At 50.4% G+C, this 18,580-nt stretch overlaps 1 protein-coding gene across 1 annotated transcript; it reads right to left on the bottom strand.

Moving 5' to 3' along the window:
* Nucleotides 1-7,454: 7,454 nt before the first annotated feature.
* LOC309683873 (olfactory receptor 14J1-like) lies at nucleotides 7,455-8,393 on the bottom strand (the record flags this gene model as incomplete). Its single annotated transcript, XM_082499863.1, has 1 exon — nucleotides 7,455-8,393. One exon carries the CDS (start codon nucleotides 8,391-8,393, stop codon nucleotides 7,455-7,457), a length of 939 nt encoding a protein of 312 aa, XP_082355989.1.
* Nucleotides 8,394-18,580: the final 10,187 nt, after the last annotated feature.

Below are 18,580 nucleotides of genomic sequence, written 5' to 3'. Positions count from 1 at the left end.
GCATGAGTGACCTCATAAGCACAGACACATACCATGGGTCTGCTCCTGGCCTGTCAGGTACTGAGGCAAGGACGATCTCACAAAACCTACACAAGCCATGGGTCAGCTCATGGCCTGTCAGCTGAGAGTGACTTCATAAGTACGTATCTGCCCATCTGCCATGTACTTCCTGGTGAGGTACTCAGGCTCCAGTGACCTCACAAGACCCTACACAAGCTGTGTATCTGCTCCTGGCTTATCAACTACTCAGCCGAGAGTGACATCACAAGTACATACACAAGCCATGTGTCTCCCTCTTGCCTATCAGCACCACAAACACCAGTGACCTCACAGGCTCGTACAAGAGCCCTGGCCTTGCTCCTGCTCTATCAGCTACTCTGGCACCAGAGACCTGACCACCACATATCTACCTATTTGCTATCTGCTCACCTATGAGATAGGAGGAAAGAAGTGACCTCACAAGCTCCTACACAAACCATAAGCCTCCTCTTGGCCTGGTCACTCAGGCAGCAGTGACCTCAGAGGCACATATCAACCTATTTGCTCTGTGCTCGTCCTTTAGGGGTGACCCAAGCCAGTAGCTGAACCCCCTCTCAGTCACTTGCTCACTCCTCCACAGCAAGATGTGGGAGAAAACTGGAAGGGCAAAAGGAAAAAAAGAAAAATACAACAAAAAAAAATAGGGCTGAGATAAAGACAGTTTAAAAAGTGGAGGGAAAAAAAAAAAGAAAAAGAAACAAGTGACGGAGAAGCAATCACTCCCACCAGCAGACAAAAGCCCAGTCAGTCTTCAGGCAATGGCTACTTTGAAGAAACTCCCATTACAGGTTCAGCGCTGAACAAGGAATAGTTTGGCAAGGATCATCTCTCTGGTCCATTTAGATCATCTGTCTTGACTTTGTCTCCTCCAAGACTCTTGCCCACCCCCAGCCTCCCAACCGTGGGCGCAGAGTGAGAAACAGTGAAGGCCTTGATGCTATGCCAGCACTCATCAGCAATTGCTACATCAGCGTGTTCTCAGCACTGGTTTAGCCACCAGCACAAAGCACAGCACCATCTCATCTGCTACCAGGGAAATCAACTCCATCCCAGCCAGACTCAGGACCATCTCCACCCCTTATTCCATACCGTTTGCATCCTGCTCAGGTCCTGCAGTGTTCAATGCATTTGCAGCAACCACCAGCACCCCCTGCCCCATCCTTTGACACTACATACACACAGCGTACTGGGTTTGGCTGGTGTGGCTCAGGTGGACGTGGACAAGTCCCAGCCCACTGCTGACTTCTCCCCTCACTCGGTTAGTTGGAGTTTTTTGAAAATTTCCATCAGACCATCAACTTAAGGACAAGGCAGAACATGTAGCACTGCCCTGCACCCCACGGTGGTCTGACAGGGATCTGTCATCTCCTCCAGAACCATGGGGAAAGGGAGCTCCCCACCACCACCCAACTTCTTGGCGGGACACCTCAAAATGCAGTTTGCAGTTCACTGGCCCATTGGCTGTTTTCTCTCAAGCATGTGGTGCTTTTGGGGAGGCCCTTTGCATCTTTTCTGCTTTGACCCCATGTGCACGTTCTTCTGCAGGTGGCATTTTGTCCTGGTTTTCCATTCTCATAGCCAGCATGGCCTGTGCCTTGCAACACCGCTCAAAGCCCAGACTCTGCCCCAGTCAGCCCACACGGCCGCCCTGCAGCGCTGGGCTGGGCTGTGGGGGCCTCCCAGTGCTGCTCACAGGAATGGGCCCTTCTTTGCACCTGACAGGATTTGTTCTGGGGGCCCCATGGAGGTCTCCAGGGAGGGGGCAACAGTACCTGGGCATGTCCCAGCTTGTCCGTGCCCCACCACTTTTTTGGCACTCCTCCACCCTCTTGAATTCCCCCCAGCCCAGAGCTGTGAGTGCGTGTTCTGCCGCCTGGTAAAGTGGGGGACCCCGACCCGGAATTTTCCTTTTGTTTCTGCTCACACTTAAACTTTAATTCTGCAGTATTTTAAATCATATTAAAGATGGTTGTATCCATTTCATACCTCTACTTTTATGAGTATGTTAATTCCTGTAGCTTCAGAAATGTTTATTTGTGAAAAATGTGTATATGTATAAACATATATAGAAGGATGATTATAAAAAATACTATACCTATTTATATATAAATAATTATTTTACTGATAGAATTATACACTTCCTTTCATAGAGCTATATCCATATATGTCTATATTGAACATAAATGTATGTATTTCATATCCAAGAACTTCCTAGGCCAAAGGAGGCAGGCAGCCAATCACAGGGGCTGCCTGAGAACACATGGGTGTTGCGGTGTCACGAGATGGCCATTAGCCAATCCCAGGGCAGAATGATGTTTAACAAAATGGCCGCTCACTGCCATGAATGGCAGCACCCTGACCTAAAATGGTGGTCAAACCAAAATGGCGGCCCATGTGCATGTAGGGGAAGGGCCTTCCAGGTCTGATGTATTTCCGGGTGAACTGGAGGGAGCGGCCGGTCCTGCCAGCCAATCACAACAGAGCACATGACCAGAAGAGAGAGAGTCTTCTGGGGCCAATGGCCCTGTGGCTGCTGGGAGGCGGTGGGACTACTTGTTTTCCTGCCGGGTGGTTGATAACACCCTCAGGTTTGTGGTTGTTGCTCCGCAGTCGAGGCCTTTTGTGCTCCTCACACCACCCCGCCAGCGCGTAGGCTGGAATGCACAAAGGGTTGGGAGGAGACACAGCCGGGAGAGCTGCCCCCCACTGACCAACGGGATGTTCCACACCGCATGACGTCGTGCTCAGCATATAAACTGGGGGAAGAAGAAGGAAAGGGGGACTTCTGGAGTTATGGCGTTTTGTCTTCCCGAGTAACCGTTCCGCGTGATGGAGCCCTGCTTTCCTGGAGATGGCTGAACATCTGCCTGCCCGTGGGAAGTCGTGAGGGAATTCCTTGATTTGCTTTGCCTGCGTGCGCGGCTTTTGCTTCACTTATGCACCTGTTCCTGTCTCAACTCACGAATTTCCTGACTTTTGCTCTTGTGATTCTCTCCCCCATCCAACTGGGAGGAGTGAGCGCGTGGCTGTGTGGTGCTTCGCTGCTGTCTGGGGTTAAACCACGGCACTTGTGCTCCCAGCCAGAATGAAAGTTTTATTAAAAAAAAACATCTCCATCCACTTTGGAGCTACTGAAACTTATTTCACCGTCAGTGACACTTTCATTTGCAGCACTTTGGGAATTAAATAGCCACACCAACCTGAAAGTAATGGCTCCTGCCAGAGTTTAAACGTTGGGCAGTGGCAGCAGTGGAGCAGCAGTTGTTGCGGCATGCTGAGAGGACATCAAGGCTTGTGAGGTGCCCGGAGGTGCCTGAGGGTGTCTCTGGGCCCCTGGCACCTGTGGGCTGTGTGTGTGGAGGGACCAGCCGGCAGGCAACAGGTCTGGCAAGAGGGGTCAGCCGAGAGTTGTGCGGTGCATTGGCCCCCGCGGCCAGTTCAAACCACAGGACGCCACATATAACTGGTCCCTGAGGAGCAGCACGATGAGGGCGTGCAAACAGGGAGTGGTGTCAGCTGGGAGCAGTGCGACACTTTGCCCAGCACTTTGCACAAGAAGGGCAGCGCACTCTGCCCATTGTCGGGCTGCTGCCTCCTCTGCTCCCCGGGCAGGCGTAGGCTGCAGCCCTGATGGTAACCCCAGCACGCTGGTGGCTGTGCAAGCCCACCCAGAAGCTTGAGGTCTCCAGTAATTTAGAATTAGAAGGACAACATCTTTCAAAGGATTTTCCCTTTTAGATGTAAAAGAGCCATTTTTCCTGAGAACTTCAAAGAGACTGCATCCTGTGTGCAGTCAAGTGCAAGGTGGAGGCTGAAATGCAAGCAGAAGCTCTAAAGCCTTCCTATGCTGTCACCTCCACCCAAACAGAACTCCCAGGGACTGAAATAGCTGTCCAGACCTCAGGTTGCATGGAGCTCCAGCACCTGGAAGTCCCCCTAGTAAGCAATGGCCATCATAGCTGCAAGTGTGCCCAGCTGGAAGAACTCCTCAAACCAGTAGGTGTGTTACCGGAGGAGCTGAACAGGCAGTGCAGTATCCGGGAACGTGAGGGAGAGATGGATGTGTGGTCCTGTGCGCTGTGCCACACTGAGCAACAGCCCTGCCTTAATGCTGCCCAAGGGGAGAGTAAGCCTGAATTCCACCTCAGGCTGACTGACACAAGTAATTCCTGAGAGGAAGGAGATTGGTCCCTTGTCTCTGGTCAGGGCAGGAGGAACCTTCCCCCTTCCCCTGAAGTGCCCCTGTGTAGCAGATGTGATGCTCTGGGGATGGAGAATGAAGAGCAGGTGAGTAATGGGCAGGATTCAGGAAAAGCCGACCGTGCAAAGCTGATCCACCCACGCACCCGCATTAGAACCAGTGCCACCAGAAAGGCATGTAAAGTATTAGTAATTGGAGAAGCACCGAAGCAACCATTTGCCTTCCAGACAGTTTCTCCGGAGAAGTTTGCTGCCTACCAGGAGCTCACATTTGCGATGTCATTGAGAGGCTGCTGAGCCTGGTGAACCCTACAGGTTTTCACTCACTCCTCTTCCACATAGGGACTAATGCTATTGCCACAAGGAAACTGAGAACCACCAGAAGACACTACATGTCCCACAGAGGAATGCTAAAAGGATCAGGAGCACAGGTGGTGTTCTCCTCTCTCCTCCCAGTCAGAGGAAGGGGTTTCAGAAGAGGGAGAGAAACCCAACAGGTGAATGCCTGGCTTTGTGGCTGCTGGTGTCACACTCAAGGTTTGGGCTTCTGTGATCATGGAGTGAGCTTTGAGTAGGTGGATCTTTTGGGAGCTGATGAGATTCACCTGACTGAATGGGCCTTCACCAACAAGCTCACAAGACTCACAAGGACTTACCAGGTTTAGGGGGGGAAGGGGGTGGAGTTTCTTGCTGCAGAGAAGAACCAGGGGCTGCTGATGTATTAGGAACCACCAGGGAAACCCCTGTGAAATGCCTCAAAGGAATTAGGGCATCTTCCTCTAAAAAGGTGACATGATCCATAGCACAGCTGAAATGCCTCTGTGCCAATGCGGGTGTGCTGGGTAACAAAGCAGAGGAGCTGGAAGCCCTGTGTAGCAAGAGAGCTCTGATCTGATTGCTGTCACTGAAATGGGGTGGGACGACTCGCATGACTGGGGCACTGCAATCGATGACTATAAACTGTTCATGAGGGACAGGCAAGGAAGGAGGGGCGGGGGGTTGCCCTCCATGTAAAAGACTGAATTGACTGCACAGAGCTGTCTTGGAAAACCAGCAATGAACAGGTTGAGAGCTTCTGGGTGAAAACCAGTGGCCAAGCAAACAAAGGAAACCTTGTGTCTGGTGTTTCCTACAGAGCACCTGCCCCAGGGGAGCCTGGTGACAACGCATTCTTACTTCAACTACAGGAAGCATCGTGCTCGCAGGATCTGATCCTGCTGGGGGCCTTCAGTCCTCCTGACATCTGCTGAACAAGGAGCACAACAAGCTGTAAGCTGTTCAGGAGACTCCTGGAGAGTGTCAAGGATAATTTCTTCATTGAGGTGATAGACAGCCTGGCCAGAAGAGAAGCGTCACTGGACCTGTTGCTCACCCACATGGAAGAACTAATTTGAGAGGTCCAGATTGATGGCAGCTAGGGATGCAGTGATCGTGCCCTGGTGGAATTAGCAGTCCTGAGGGGTACGGGCCTGGTGAAGAGTACCATCAGGAGCCTGAATTTTAGGAGAGCAAGCTTACTGTTGTTTAAGGAGCTAGTGGATGGGCCCCCTGAGGAAACTGCCCTCAAAGACAAAGGTGCTGGGCAGAGCTGGCAGCTCTTTAAGGACGTTTTCTTCAGAGCGCAAGAGCTCTTGATTGCCACGTGTAAGAAAATATGCATACAAAGCTGGAGGCTGGCACAGCTTAGTAAGGACCTCCTGCTGAAACTACAGTGTAAGAAGGAAACACAGAGACAGTGGAAGCAGGGACATGTATCCTGGAAAGAATATAGGGATGCTGCCCGGTTGTGTGTGTGTGGGATCAGGAAAGCTAAGGCACAGCTGGAGCTGAATTTGACAAGGGATGTGAAGAATATTAGGAAGGGCTTCTATGGGTATGTTGGCCAGAAAAGGAAGTTTCAAGTCAATGTACCTGCCCTAAGAAATGGGACAGGAAAACTAGTGACAGCTGACATGAAGAAGGCTGAATTACTCAACCGTTTTTTTTTGCTTCAGTTTTCCCTGGCAGTCAGTCCTCCCCTGTCTGTCAAGTCCATGAACTCCAAGGCAGGGACTGGGACAATTAAATCCCTCCCATTGTAGCAGAAGATTAGGTTTGAGGTCACCTAAGGAACCTGAACATACATAAGTCCACGGGACCCAACTCAATAAATCCTAGGGTCCCGAGGGAGTTGACTGATGCAGTTTTCAAGCCATTCTGCATCATATTTCAAACATCATGGCAGTCAGATGGAGTCCCCAGTAACTGGAAAACTGGAACCATCAGGCCCATTTTTACAAAGGGTAAAAATGAGGACCCTGGGAACTGCTGACCAGTCAGCCTCACTTCTGTACTTGGTACAGTCAGGGAACAGGTCCTCCTGGAAGATATGTCAAAACCGATGGAAGGCAGTGTTCAGCCATCTCCAGGAAAGCGTAATGGTTACTTGGGAAGACAAACACCATAATTCCAAACGTCCCACACTTCCTTCTTCTTTCCCCGGGTTTTATTGCTGATCATGACATCATATGGTATGGGATATCCCTTAGGTCAGTTGGGGTCAGCTGTCCAGCTGTGTCCCCTCCCAACTTCTTGTGCACTCCCAGCCTAATCGCTGTCAGGGAACTAGGAGGAGCAGATAAAGCCTTGACGCTGTGTTACCCTGCTCAGCAATAACTAAACCATCCCCATATTATCAACACTGCTTTCACCACAAATCCAAAACATAGCTCTGCACTAGCTGTTATGAAAAAGTTTAACTCTATCCCGTCAAAAGCCAGTGCAACAGGTATCAGGAATCCCTCTCCAGGGGTACATCCCCTGTCCTTCTGCTTGCTAAGAGCCCATCCTGGGATCGCAGAGTCAGAGGAGCTTCTCCTACAGCTCCAGGAAAGTTTCAAAAGCAGGAGCTGAAAACTGTGATTTTCTGCTGCTACCTTTATTTTATTTCAGTTACAGAGGGAGTCTGTCTTCTTGTGGACATGGGGTCACTGTGCCAGAGAAAGCAATGAAGGGAAGAGAGAAAGGAGAGAAGGAAGGAACAAAAGGAGAGAAAGAAAGAAGAAAGAAAGAAAATGAAAAGAGAGAAAGAATGAAAGAAAAAGAAAAGACAAAAAAGAGAAAAGAAAGAAAGAAGGAAAGAAAAACAGAAAGGAAGGAAGAAAGAAACTTACAAACGAGATCATCCTGCTGTTTTCTGTGAATATGCTGGGAGTCATAGGAGAAAGACAATTGCCTCATTGATGCTGAAATAGAGTATATTGCAATAGTTTCCTCAGGGCATACTTGATCTCTTTGTTCCTCATGCTGTAGATGAGGGGGTTCACTGTTGGAGGCACCACCGAGTACAGAAATGACACCACTAAATCCAAGGATGAGGACGAGATGGAGGGGGGCTTCAGGTAGGCAAATAAGGCAGTGCTGATAAAGAGGGAGACCACGGCCAGGTGAGGGAGGCACGTGGAAAAGGCTTTGTGCCGTCCCTGCACAGAGGGCATCCTCAGCACAACCCTGAAGATCTGCACATAGGAGAGCACAATGAAAACAAAACACACAAAAGAAAAAAAGGCACTAAACACAAGAATCTGAACTCCTCTGAGGTAGTCTGAGTCTGTGCAGGAGAGCTTGAGGATCTGGGGGACTTCACAGAAGAACTGGTCCACAGAATTGCTTTGGCAGAGAGGTACTGAAAATGTATGTGCAGTGTGCAGCAGAGCACAGAGAAACCCACAGCCCCAGGCAGCTGCGGCCATGTGGACACAAGCTCTGCTGCCCAGGAGGGTCCCATAGTGCAGGGGTTTGCAGATGGCCACGTAGCGGTCACAGGCCATGACAGTGAGAAGATAATATTCTGATGAGATCAAAAACAGAAACAGAAATACCTGTGCAGCACATCCCAAGTAGGAGATGTCCCTCTTGTCCCAGAGGGAATTGGCCATGGCTTTGGGGAGAGCTGTGGAGATGCAGCCCAGGTCGAGGAGGGAGAGGTTTAGGAGGAAGAAGTACATGGGGGTGTGGAGGCGGTGGTCGCAGGCGATGGCCGTGATGATGAGGCCGTTGCCCAGGAGGGCAGCCAGGTAGATGCCCAGGAAGAGCCAGAAGTGCAGGAGCTGCAGCTCCCGTGTGTCTGTGAATGCCAGGAGGAGGAACTGGGTGATGGAGCTGCTGTTGGACATCTCATCCCTTTGCTCATGAGTTACTGCCAAAGGAAAGCACACTCACAACTCAGGACAGCTCTGAGCAAATCTCTTTCCGTTGCTGCCCTTCAAAGCCACAACCCCCCAAAACACACATTGCCTTTCTCTTTTTATTCCCAGAAGTTTTTGTGTCTCTCTTGGTTCAGCTGTGGTTTATGCTGGCCAAGCGTGCCGTGAGGAACAGTGCTCTGCTTGTGGGCTCCCGAGGAGTTATCCCTGCTCCACAGCAGTGGGGATTTGGGAAAGGGGGTGACAGCTTCTGACATTTACTCGTTACCTCAACTGTAATGCACTTGTAACAAAGAGGAGCTGCTCAGCATATTCCTGCAGGAAAACCTCAAGGAAACTCCTGGGTGTCCTAAAACTGCAGTGACAAGAGCAGAGCCAGGTCACCACTCATCCCTACACACTGCATTGCCCAGAGGCCAACAGGTTAGGGTGGGCTGAAAGGCTTTGCTCCCAAGGACACAGCTGCATGGCAGGACCTGCAGCATGGTGTCAGCTTCCCCTGAACGCCCTTGTCCCCGGAAAGTCTGAGGGGTAGAACAAGGGAAGCACAGACAAGTTGGGAAGACAGAAAAATGCCCTGATGCTACTTCTAAGGGAGGACAGTGATGCAGGGATGGCACTTGGAAGTTTCATCACCTCAGGGGTCAAGCTGCTAAGCAGGTGAGTCAGCATGAGCTCCCACAACCTTGATGGCAGAAGCTCTATGCGGTAGGAGAAGAGACCAAGGGGTGTCTCTGGGGAAGGCATCTCCCTGGAGCTGCCCCTGCTGGGAGCTGTCCCCAAATCTCCTCCCTGTCAGTGCTCACAGACCCCAACCCACCCACTGTGGCACTGTCCAGGGGCACCTCTGTGTTGGCGAGTCCCAGCTCGGGATCAGGTATATTCTGAAGAGATCACAAAGGCAATGTTTGTGCTTTCTGAGGCTGAGGTGGGTGAACGGACTTTATCAGGTTCTTTGAAGAGCTATAGCTCAATCACTTCCATGCTGTAGAAGTCTCCTACTCTTGTGCAAATCTGACAGCCTCAGCACCATTCCCCACCCCCACCCCCACCTCAGCAGGAAACTGAAAGCAAAGACCCTGGAAAGCACCTTTACTCCCAGGTAGCCCTTGTCGTGATGGGCTTCTGGAGAAGTCCCCTGTGAAACGTCTTGGGGTGATGTGGAGCTGTGAGCCAACCTGAGCCATGCAGCAGCCTCTCCACAGCAGAAGGACCCTGCCCTGCCCTGCCCTGCTGGGGGTCAACCCTTCCACCCACAGCTTCTGCCACAGGCTGTGGGGCGCTCCCTGGACAGGCTGAGTGCTGACCCTGGCAGGCGGCAGAGTCCCTGCCCTGGCACACGGTCCCCTGGGGTGCAGGGACCCTGCTGAGAAGGACAGCCCTGGGCACCTGTGCCTGCACACACACCTTCACAGCCCTGACGCTGTCCCCGGGAGAAGGCAGCCATCGTGCCCATTCCCTCTGATGGTGCAGCAGAGGATCCCTGCTCTGGAGCACATCCTCCTCCTCTACACTGCAGCGAGATCCCGTAGGTTTTGGGCTATGGCAGCTTTAGGAGATCCCTGCAGGAGCTGCGGCTGCATTGCCTCGCAGCCAGAGACTTACCGTGTCAGGGGCTGTGGAGATTTCTCTCTCTGTGAGCTCTCAGTGTCCTCCTGCTCCCAACTGCCTTTAACCCCTCTCTGCCTCGCTCGTCTGCCCTCGGACCCTGCCCTGCTGTGCTTTGCAGAGGAGCTCCTCCTGGGCAGAGCTGTCTCTCTGCAGCATGCCCACTTGCAATGGGCCTCCTCCCTCCCAGGAGCCTGGATCGGTTTAGCAGCAGAGGAGCAGCCCAAGGCATTTTAATTACCTTTCTGGTGATTTTGGTGCTGAGTCCATGAACCTCAGACACAGAGGAAGCTGAAGAAACCTCTCAAGAAGTAGAAGTCAGATGTTAACTCCAAAGTTTCATGGAGTGTTAATGGGTCCCTCTGAGAGCCATTACTGCCAAAGCCTCCCTGGGGGCTTGTTAACAATTTTTGAAAAGTTTTACAAAGTTGTGTGGTTCTTTAAAAAATTGTTAAAAAATGTTGAACCACACGACTCTCACGGAGTTCCCCCTCTTGGGCTTCCCATCCATCTGCCATCAGGAGCGTCCAATGGCATTCTCTCTCCTGCCTTCATACCTGGTCATGGTAGTGGGAAAGCTGCTGATCATTTCCCTCATTCTTGCTGAAGGAGACCTCCACAGGCCCATGTATTCTTTCCTCTATAACCTCTCCTGTGTGGAGAACTTCATCACGACATCCATCCCAGCCAAAGCCATCGGAAACTGGCTGATAGGGAGCAAAGCCATCTCCTACGCAGGCTGCTTACCTCAATGCTACTTCCTCTGCCTTCTGGGCTGCACTGAGTTTGTGCTTCTGGTTGTCATGTCCTACGACCGTTATGATGCCATATGCCACCCTCTTCAGCAGCCTGTGCTCTCGAACAGTCAGCTTTACCTTCAGCCCTAAAGGTGGGCTTGTGGACTGCAGGCTTCCTGGCCATCCGTGTCTCCACTGTCCCGGTTGCCAGGCTGCCCTTCTGCAGGGTATTGAGCACTTCCTCTAGGACAGTGTGCTTTTGATGAAGTTGTCCTGTGCAGAAACACACATTATTGAGCTGATCACCTTCAGAGCCTCATGCATCATTCTCATTGGCTCCCTGGGCATGACAGCAAGGTCCTGCCTGTACATCATTAGTACCATACTTAGGTTGTAGTCAGCTTCCTCATGGCAAAAGGCATTCTCTGCATGTTTCTCTCCCTTCATCCTTGTCATCTTGGGCTACAGTAGCTGCATCTTCCTGCCTGTCCAGCCTTCAGATCACCACATTTTCTATAACAGGGCAGTGTCCCTTCTCAAAACAGTCATAACTTCTTTGATGAGACCCTTTATTTCCAGCCTGAGGAACCAGCAGATGAAAGATGGTCCCAAGGTGAGCTTGAAGAGAAGTGTGATAATCTTCAGGAAACAGGAAATCTTCTTTTCTGTCTAAGAAGAGATGTTGTAAGTGTATGTGGAAGGGAGAAAGGTGTGGGGAGGGCAAACACATGATTCATAGAATCATAGAATGGTTTAGGTTGGAAGGGACCTTAAATATCATCGAGTTCCAACCCCCCTGCCATAGACAGGGCCACCTCCCACTAGACCAGGTAGTCCAAAGCCCCATCCAGCCTGGCCTTAAACATCTCCAGTGATGGAGTTTCCACAGCTTCTCTGGACAAGCTGTTCCAGTGCCTTCCCATGCAAAAGTGAAAAATTTCTTCTTAATATCTCATCTAAATCTTCCTTCTTCCAGTTTGAAGCCATTCCCTCTCGTCCTATCACTACATGCCCTTGAAAAAAGTCCTTCCCCATCTCTCCTGTAGACCCCCTGTAGAATCACACAATTCTGATGCATGTGTTTCTTTCTTAGCAGTGTAAACTTTCTTGAAATGAATATTACAACAGCTTCTCTACTGCAACATACCGTCATAAGAAGACCTTCTGGCATCATAAATCAGAGAATGGTTTGGGATGGAAAGGAACTTAAATTTCATCTTGTTCCAACCCCCTGCCATGGACAGGGACACCTTCCACCAGAGCAGGTTGCTCAAAGCCACATCCAACCTGCACCAGAGATGTCTTTCCAATGATCTAAAAGCACTTGATAAACATTTTACCTTGAAAGTCCATCTTTCTATTGATTTATGAGACTGACTCATTGCAAATGGCTTCTGTAGGAGACATTAACAACTATCTGAGATGAATCCCTCCCAAATCACCTTCTCTGAGCCGATCCTCTTGGTGCCTTCTACTCCTTACGGGAAGAGAAATGTTTCCCATTTGTGATTCATCGTGTCCTGAGGTGGGTGACTACATGCTCACCACTTGAGAGATGTCTCTTCACTGAACACAGACAAGGGCCTCAGACCAGATGTCCAATTTAGAAGCTAAATGTGATCTTAGATCTTAACATAGGTTAAGTTCAGAACTAAGGTTTGACCTTAATTTAGACTTGATGATCTGACAGCTGAAATGAGGCAGAGAAAATCCACATTAATATCTCTGTATTCCTATTGTGGTGTGTGCTGGGGGTATGAGAAACTTAGTATCCAACCACCAGGAACTTTGGACTTTGAATCTTTGGAAACGCAGCAATTTCAGGCCTTTTCTCCGTGTCCGGAGCTGAGACATGAGAGAACAGTAAGTTACCTGCCGAGGCCTACACTGTGCTGCAAGCAGATTGCAGAGGCGACATCTATCAGCCGCTTCTGGAGCTGTATATTGTTCTTCAAGAACGCTGTGTGAGCAGAGAGCAGTGTGACTCTTGGGCCAGCACAGGAAACCCTAATGAGATCCAACTCCCAGTGGCACACAGAGGAAAAGGGGAACGTTCTTATACATGTCTTTGTTTTATCCAGTCATTGTATGAAGGCAAGCTCCTGATGATTTATTCTGGGTGAGTGCACGTTGAGCCCTGTTTGCAGAGCCAGGAAGGCAGTTGTGAGGGGGAGGAGAAACAGAAGTGATACCTGCACATAGCTCGAGAACGGAGGGGATACGGTTAGTTTCAGGTAACTTTATACACCGTGGAGACGGCTGCAAAGTCTGAACTGTTCTACTCTTCTGCTGTGATCAATGCAGGGAGACTTCCTGAGGGCAATCCATTGCTTTTGGGTTCATCTGTGCAGAGCACCTCTGATGAGTTACCCTCATTCAAATTCTTTTTTTTTTCCATTGGCCCAGGGGAGCATGTGTTCACCTGGAGGAAAGGACATCGTCCATAAAAGGAAACCGATGCTTTTAGAGTGATTTCAGTTGTCCACATTAAGTGGGATGAGTTATACTTCCTAAATACCTCTGTGGGTATTTTCTTCCTGGAGAATGAGAAGTGAGGCCAGATGATGAGATCAGGTGCAGGTTTTCTATTAAGAATGTTGACACTTGGTCAGAAGACATTCTTCCCCTGACAGGGAGCAGCAAGAGCTGGGCTGCCCTCCAAAGGAAGGCGAGCTGGGAGCCAATGGTGAGACCATGGCTGGCAACGCAGGTGGTGCCTCCCCAGCCAGGGCCCAGCCCCACCGTACCTGAGCAAGGCGAGCAGGACAGGCCTGGGCATGGCGGCCTGCAGGGCAGCTAAGGCAGGAAGACAACCCAGTGATTAGGAAGAGGGAGGTCTGGCTGGGATGGAGTTACCTTTGCCCATATCAGCTCTCAGAGTGCCGTCCTACTGTTGTATTTGTTGCTGGAACTGTGTGATAACACACCGATGTTTTGGCCACTGCTGAGCAGTGCTTACACAGCAGCAAGGCTGTCTCTCCAAACCCCCACTGCAAACACAGGCCCGTAGGCTGGGGGTGGGCAAGAGGTTGGGAGGGGACATAACCAGGACAGCTGACCCAAACTGACCACAGAGACATTCCATACCATATAACATCACACCTAGCAATAAAAGCAAAGAGAAACGAGGAGGAGGGGTTTCTAAAGCAACCAAAGTCCTACTTGCCAGGAAGTGGTTGGACATCACCTGCTGATGGGAAGTAGAGAATAAATCTTTTGTTTGGTTGGTTCCTTTGCTTCCACATGGAGCCTTCTTTTTCTTTATTAAACTGCTTTTATCTAGAGTCAGAAGTTTTTCATCTTATTTTTCCCCCTGTCCTGCTGAGGAAGAGTGATGGAGTGGCTTGGTGGGCACCTGGCAGCCAGCCAAGGTTAAGCAACCACACCAAGCCTGGAAGATGCTGTTCTAGGAAGCTCTGCTGCCTTTTAGTGCTGCTGACTGTGAGATCTCCAGGAAAACTCCCTCAGAATCCAGGTGGCGGTCGGTCACAAGTTGTGTCCCCAGGAGCTCAGCACTGAGGCCAGTCCTCTTTAATATCTTTATAAACAACCAGGACGAGGGGATTGAGTACACCCGCAGTAAATTTGTGGACAAAACCAAGTTCAGCAGGAGTGTTGATCTTCTTGAGGGCAGGAAGGGTCTACAGAGGGATCTGGACAGGCTGGGTCCATGGGCTGAGGCCAAAGGTATGAGATTGCCACATGCTTGGTCTTGCACTTGGGTCACACCAACCCCATGCAGCGCTACAGGCTTCGGGCAGAGTGGCTAGAAAGCTGCCTGGCAGGAAAGGACCTGGGGATGTTGGACAACAGCTAGCTGAATATCAGCCAGCAGTGGGCCCAGGTGGCCAATAGCGTTCTGGCCTCTATCAGGAGTATTTTGGTGAGCAGGGCAGTGATTGTTCCCCTGTATTCGGCACTGGTGAGGCCCCACCTCGAGTACTGTGTTCAGTTTTGGGCCACTCGTTACAGGAAAGACATTGAGGTGCTGGAGCATATCCAGAGAAGGGCAGTGAAGCTGGTGAGGGGTCTGGAGAACAGGTCTTATGAGGAGCGGCTGAGGGAACTGGGCTTGTTTAGCCTGGAGAAAAGGAGCTTGGAGGAGGCTTTATCGCTCTCTACAACTGCCTGGAAGGAGGTTGTAGCAAGGTGGGGGTCCGTCTCTTCTCGCTAGTAACAAGCGATAGGACAAGAGGAAGTGGCCTCAAGTTGCGTCAGGGAAGGTTTAGATTGGAGATTATGAAAAATGTCTTCATAGAAAGGGTTGTCATTCATTTGAACAGGCTGCCCAGGGAAGTGGTGGAATCGCCATCCCTGCAGGTATTTAAAAGATGGATAGGTGTTGCGCTTAGGGACATGGTTTAATGGTGTTTTTGTCAGTGTTAGTTTGATGGTTGGACTTGATGATCTTGAAGGTCACTTCCAACCTTGACAATTCTATGATTCTATCACCCCTCTGTTGAGTAATGAGGTTCAGTGTGGACCTCCTTGCCTTCTAAACTCCTTTTTGAAGCCTAGGTCTGGCTGGATCCCATCATAGTCTCAGACTTGGTCAACGGTTCATGTCTAATGGAATTATTCTTACAACATTAATGGTATGTGGGTAGCTATATGGATTCGCAGTGTGTCAGAGTATTAATTCAGCATGCTGTCACTTACTCAGGATCCGTTGTGGGTAAGGCATATCTCCACCTTGGGCAAGGAAGGATCTCTTAGTCTCAGGTAAGGAATCTCTAACCTTGAGAGGCGTCCCTGCTTGAGGTTGGATAGAGGTTGGAAGAAAGCTCGGGAGGTCTGTAGTCCAACCTGTCATAAACAGGTATGATCAGCTGCTGCCCAGGAGAGTCCCATAGTGTGGGGGTTTGCAGATGGCCACGTAGCGGTCACAGGCCATGACAGCGAGAAGAAAATACTCTGCTACAACTAAAAAGAGAATCTAAAAAATTTGAGCAGCACATCCCAAATAGGTGATGGGCCTGGTGTTCCAGAGGGAATTGGCCACGGATTTTAGGACAGTGGTAAAGATGCAGCCCAGGTCAAGGAGGGAGAGGTTGAGGAGGAAGAAGTACATGGGGGTATGGAGGTGGTGGTCTCAGGCGATGGCAGTGATGATGAGGCCGTTGCCCAGGAGGGCAGCCAGGTAGATGCCCAGGAAGAGCCAGAAGTGCAAGAGCTGCAGCACTAAAGCCCCCACATAGGACTGGGACCCCCCGGTGACCCATGATCTACAGGAACACTTCTGGAGCAGGAGCTGGTCACCAGACAGGCTGTGTCAAAGCATGACAGTTGAGACAACTGGTTTCTCTTCCTTGGGTAGGAAAGGAAGCCTGGGCAATGGCACCCCAGCTCTCCAACATTAGAGGAGATCACTCTCATCCCTGCCTCCCCCTGCAAAGGAGCCACCTGTCCCCTACCCTGCAGGGAATTAAACAGGAGTTGGTGTAGGTGCTGCAGAGTCTACTTGAAATGGATCCTTTATCCCTGATGCATTGGGATGAGTGCAGGTTTGGCTATTCAAAGTAGAGCACTTCATTAACTGTGTCTCTTTGCTTCCTTCTGTGAATTGAGGGAGTTTGTGAATTCACCGTGTGACTCATAGTAGGCAAAAAAAGGGAAGACTGAGAGAGTCCGAGCAGGGAGCGTTGTGGTGGGCCTTGGGATCTGTGCTTGACAGAAAAACATTTTTTCCATTGGTCTAAGGCTGTCCATTTGGAGGCGATCAGGAACAGCATCCCCAATGGATTGCTGACCTCACGTAATCTGTAAGCAGAAAAAAAAAAGAACTAGAAAAAGAACAAATTCTTTGTTATTGTTATTTATTATTCAACTCTTTTCACTTTGAGTGGGTTCTTGAAATCTCACTAATCAACCACATGAGAACTGAGGACTTGAGGAAAACTCTGCCCCAAGACTTGGCTTGTTAGGGCTTTTTGGGTGTTTATGAGCCTTCTGGTGTCAAATGTTTGAACTGCAGTTATTGAAAGGTGGAACAAGTTTCTATGGAAGTAAAGAGTCAGCAGCAAACCTTCAAGTTTCTGAGCATGTCAGCAGGTCCCACTGAGGGCCATCACTGAAAAGGCCATGGAGGGCCTGACCTGACAAGGAGATGGTCCCTGGGGGCTGGTGAAACAGGCAGTCAGAGGCACTGGTTACAGGTGGAAAATTAAATGTAGAAGTGGCTCTGAAAGACCTTGATGTGTTTCACCAAGCGGGATGCCCAAGCCTGGTTGATGATCTTTAAGCCTGCTTGTGAGGATTTGCTAAAGCCATCAGCCATCACCTTGTAACTCACTGACATCCCCTGACCCACCTTCCCAGACACACTGCATTGGCTTTACATGGCAGAGTTTAGGTAGGGGGGCACTCCAGGGCGGCTTCTGTAAGCAGATGCCAGAAGCTGCCCCCACGTTGGGCAGAGCCAGTTCCAGGCGGCTATGAGACAGACCTACCACTGGCCGAAGCTGAGCCAATCAGTGACAGTGGTAGTGTCTCTGTGATAACACATTTAAGAAGGAGTAAAAAATGGCTGCTCAGCAGCAGCTGAGAGGGGAGTGAGAATATGTGAGAGAAAGAACTCTGCAGTCACCAAGGTCAGTGAAGAAGGAGGAGGAGGAGGTGCTCCAGGTGCCAGAGCAGAGATTCCTCTGCAGACCGTGGGGAAGACCATGGTGAGGCAGGCTGACCACTGCAGCCCATGGAGGCTGTGTATCCAGAGTGGGGCACGTATCCACCTGCAGCCCGTGGAGGATGGCATAGCAGAGCAGGTGGGTGTGCCCTGAAGGAAGCTGCAATGCTGTGGAGAGCCCACACTGCAGGAGGCTTCTGGAAGGAAGCAGAGGAAGAACATGAGGAGGAACGAGTGGCACAAACAAAGTGATACAAAAGGAACACAATCCCTATTTCCTACTCTCCTGCATCACTCTGGGAGAGGACGTAGAGCAGTCAAGAGCAAGGCTGATGCTGGGAAGAAGGGAGGGGTGGAGGGAATGTGTTTTTAGATGTTGTTCTTCTGTCTCATTATCCTCCTCTGTTTGATTGGCAATAAATTACAAGTCTGTTTTGCCTGTGATGGAAACTGGTGAGCGATCTCCCTGTCCTTATCTCAACCCATGAGCTTTTCATTTTATTTTCTCCCTGTCCTGCTGAGGAGGGGCAGTGACAGAACAGCTCGGTGGGCACCTGGCAGCCAGTCAAGTCCTACACAAGGCCAATCACTGCTGCTCAGAGCCACTCACTCTTCAGACAGGATCTTGAGCTTTCTGGATCTTCCTGGTGCTTATTACTATCTCCCTGGCTTCCTCCACAGCTCACGGGGATCTTTCCTGTCCTTTAACAGGGACTTTATGACCATCTTTTATGAAATGTTTGTCTTTTTAGTATATTCCGTGCAGAAAGAATAGTCACAGAAAAGCACCACATATGTCAAAACAAATGCTGAGTGGAGTGCCAGAAAAAGCCTCCTGAGCTTCCCGCATGGCTGTGGCTTCTTGGCAAGCAGTCTGTCCTGAGAAGGGGCTCCAGCCCCTGCTCCTCTGGGGAGCGCAGTAGTGCAGTCTGGATCAGTCCATGGCATATGGTGGGGCTGTGTTTCCACCACTGGGGCAGTCGATTCCAGGCGTACGGGGTACTCCTCCAGGTGAAAGCAAACTCTGGCCTGCACTCTGCTGCCAAAGAGACCAAGAAAGAAACTCAGTGGTATCAATTGTAGCATACCCCTTGGGTGCCTTTGACTCCAGTTCCTACTGGAATTCTATCCTGTCTGGTGTGGCAGCACTCAGTGGTGGTGTGACTTTGTTCAGGCCACAAAAGTCC

The sequence above is a fragment of the Vanellus vanellus genome (assembly GCF_965231255.1).
Source record: "Vanellus vanellus genome assembly, contig: HAP1_SCAFFOLD_35, whole genome shotgun sequence".
Taxonomy (NCBI): Eukaryota; Metazoa; Chordata; class Aves; order Charadriiformes; family Charadriidae; genus Vanellus; species Vanellus vanellus.
The sequence above is the reverse complement of the archived record's forward strand: the minus strand, read 5'-3'. Positions and strand labels throughout refer to the sequence as shown.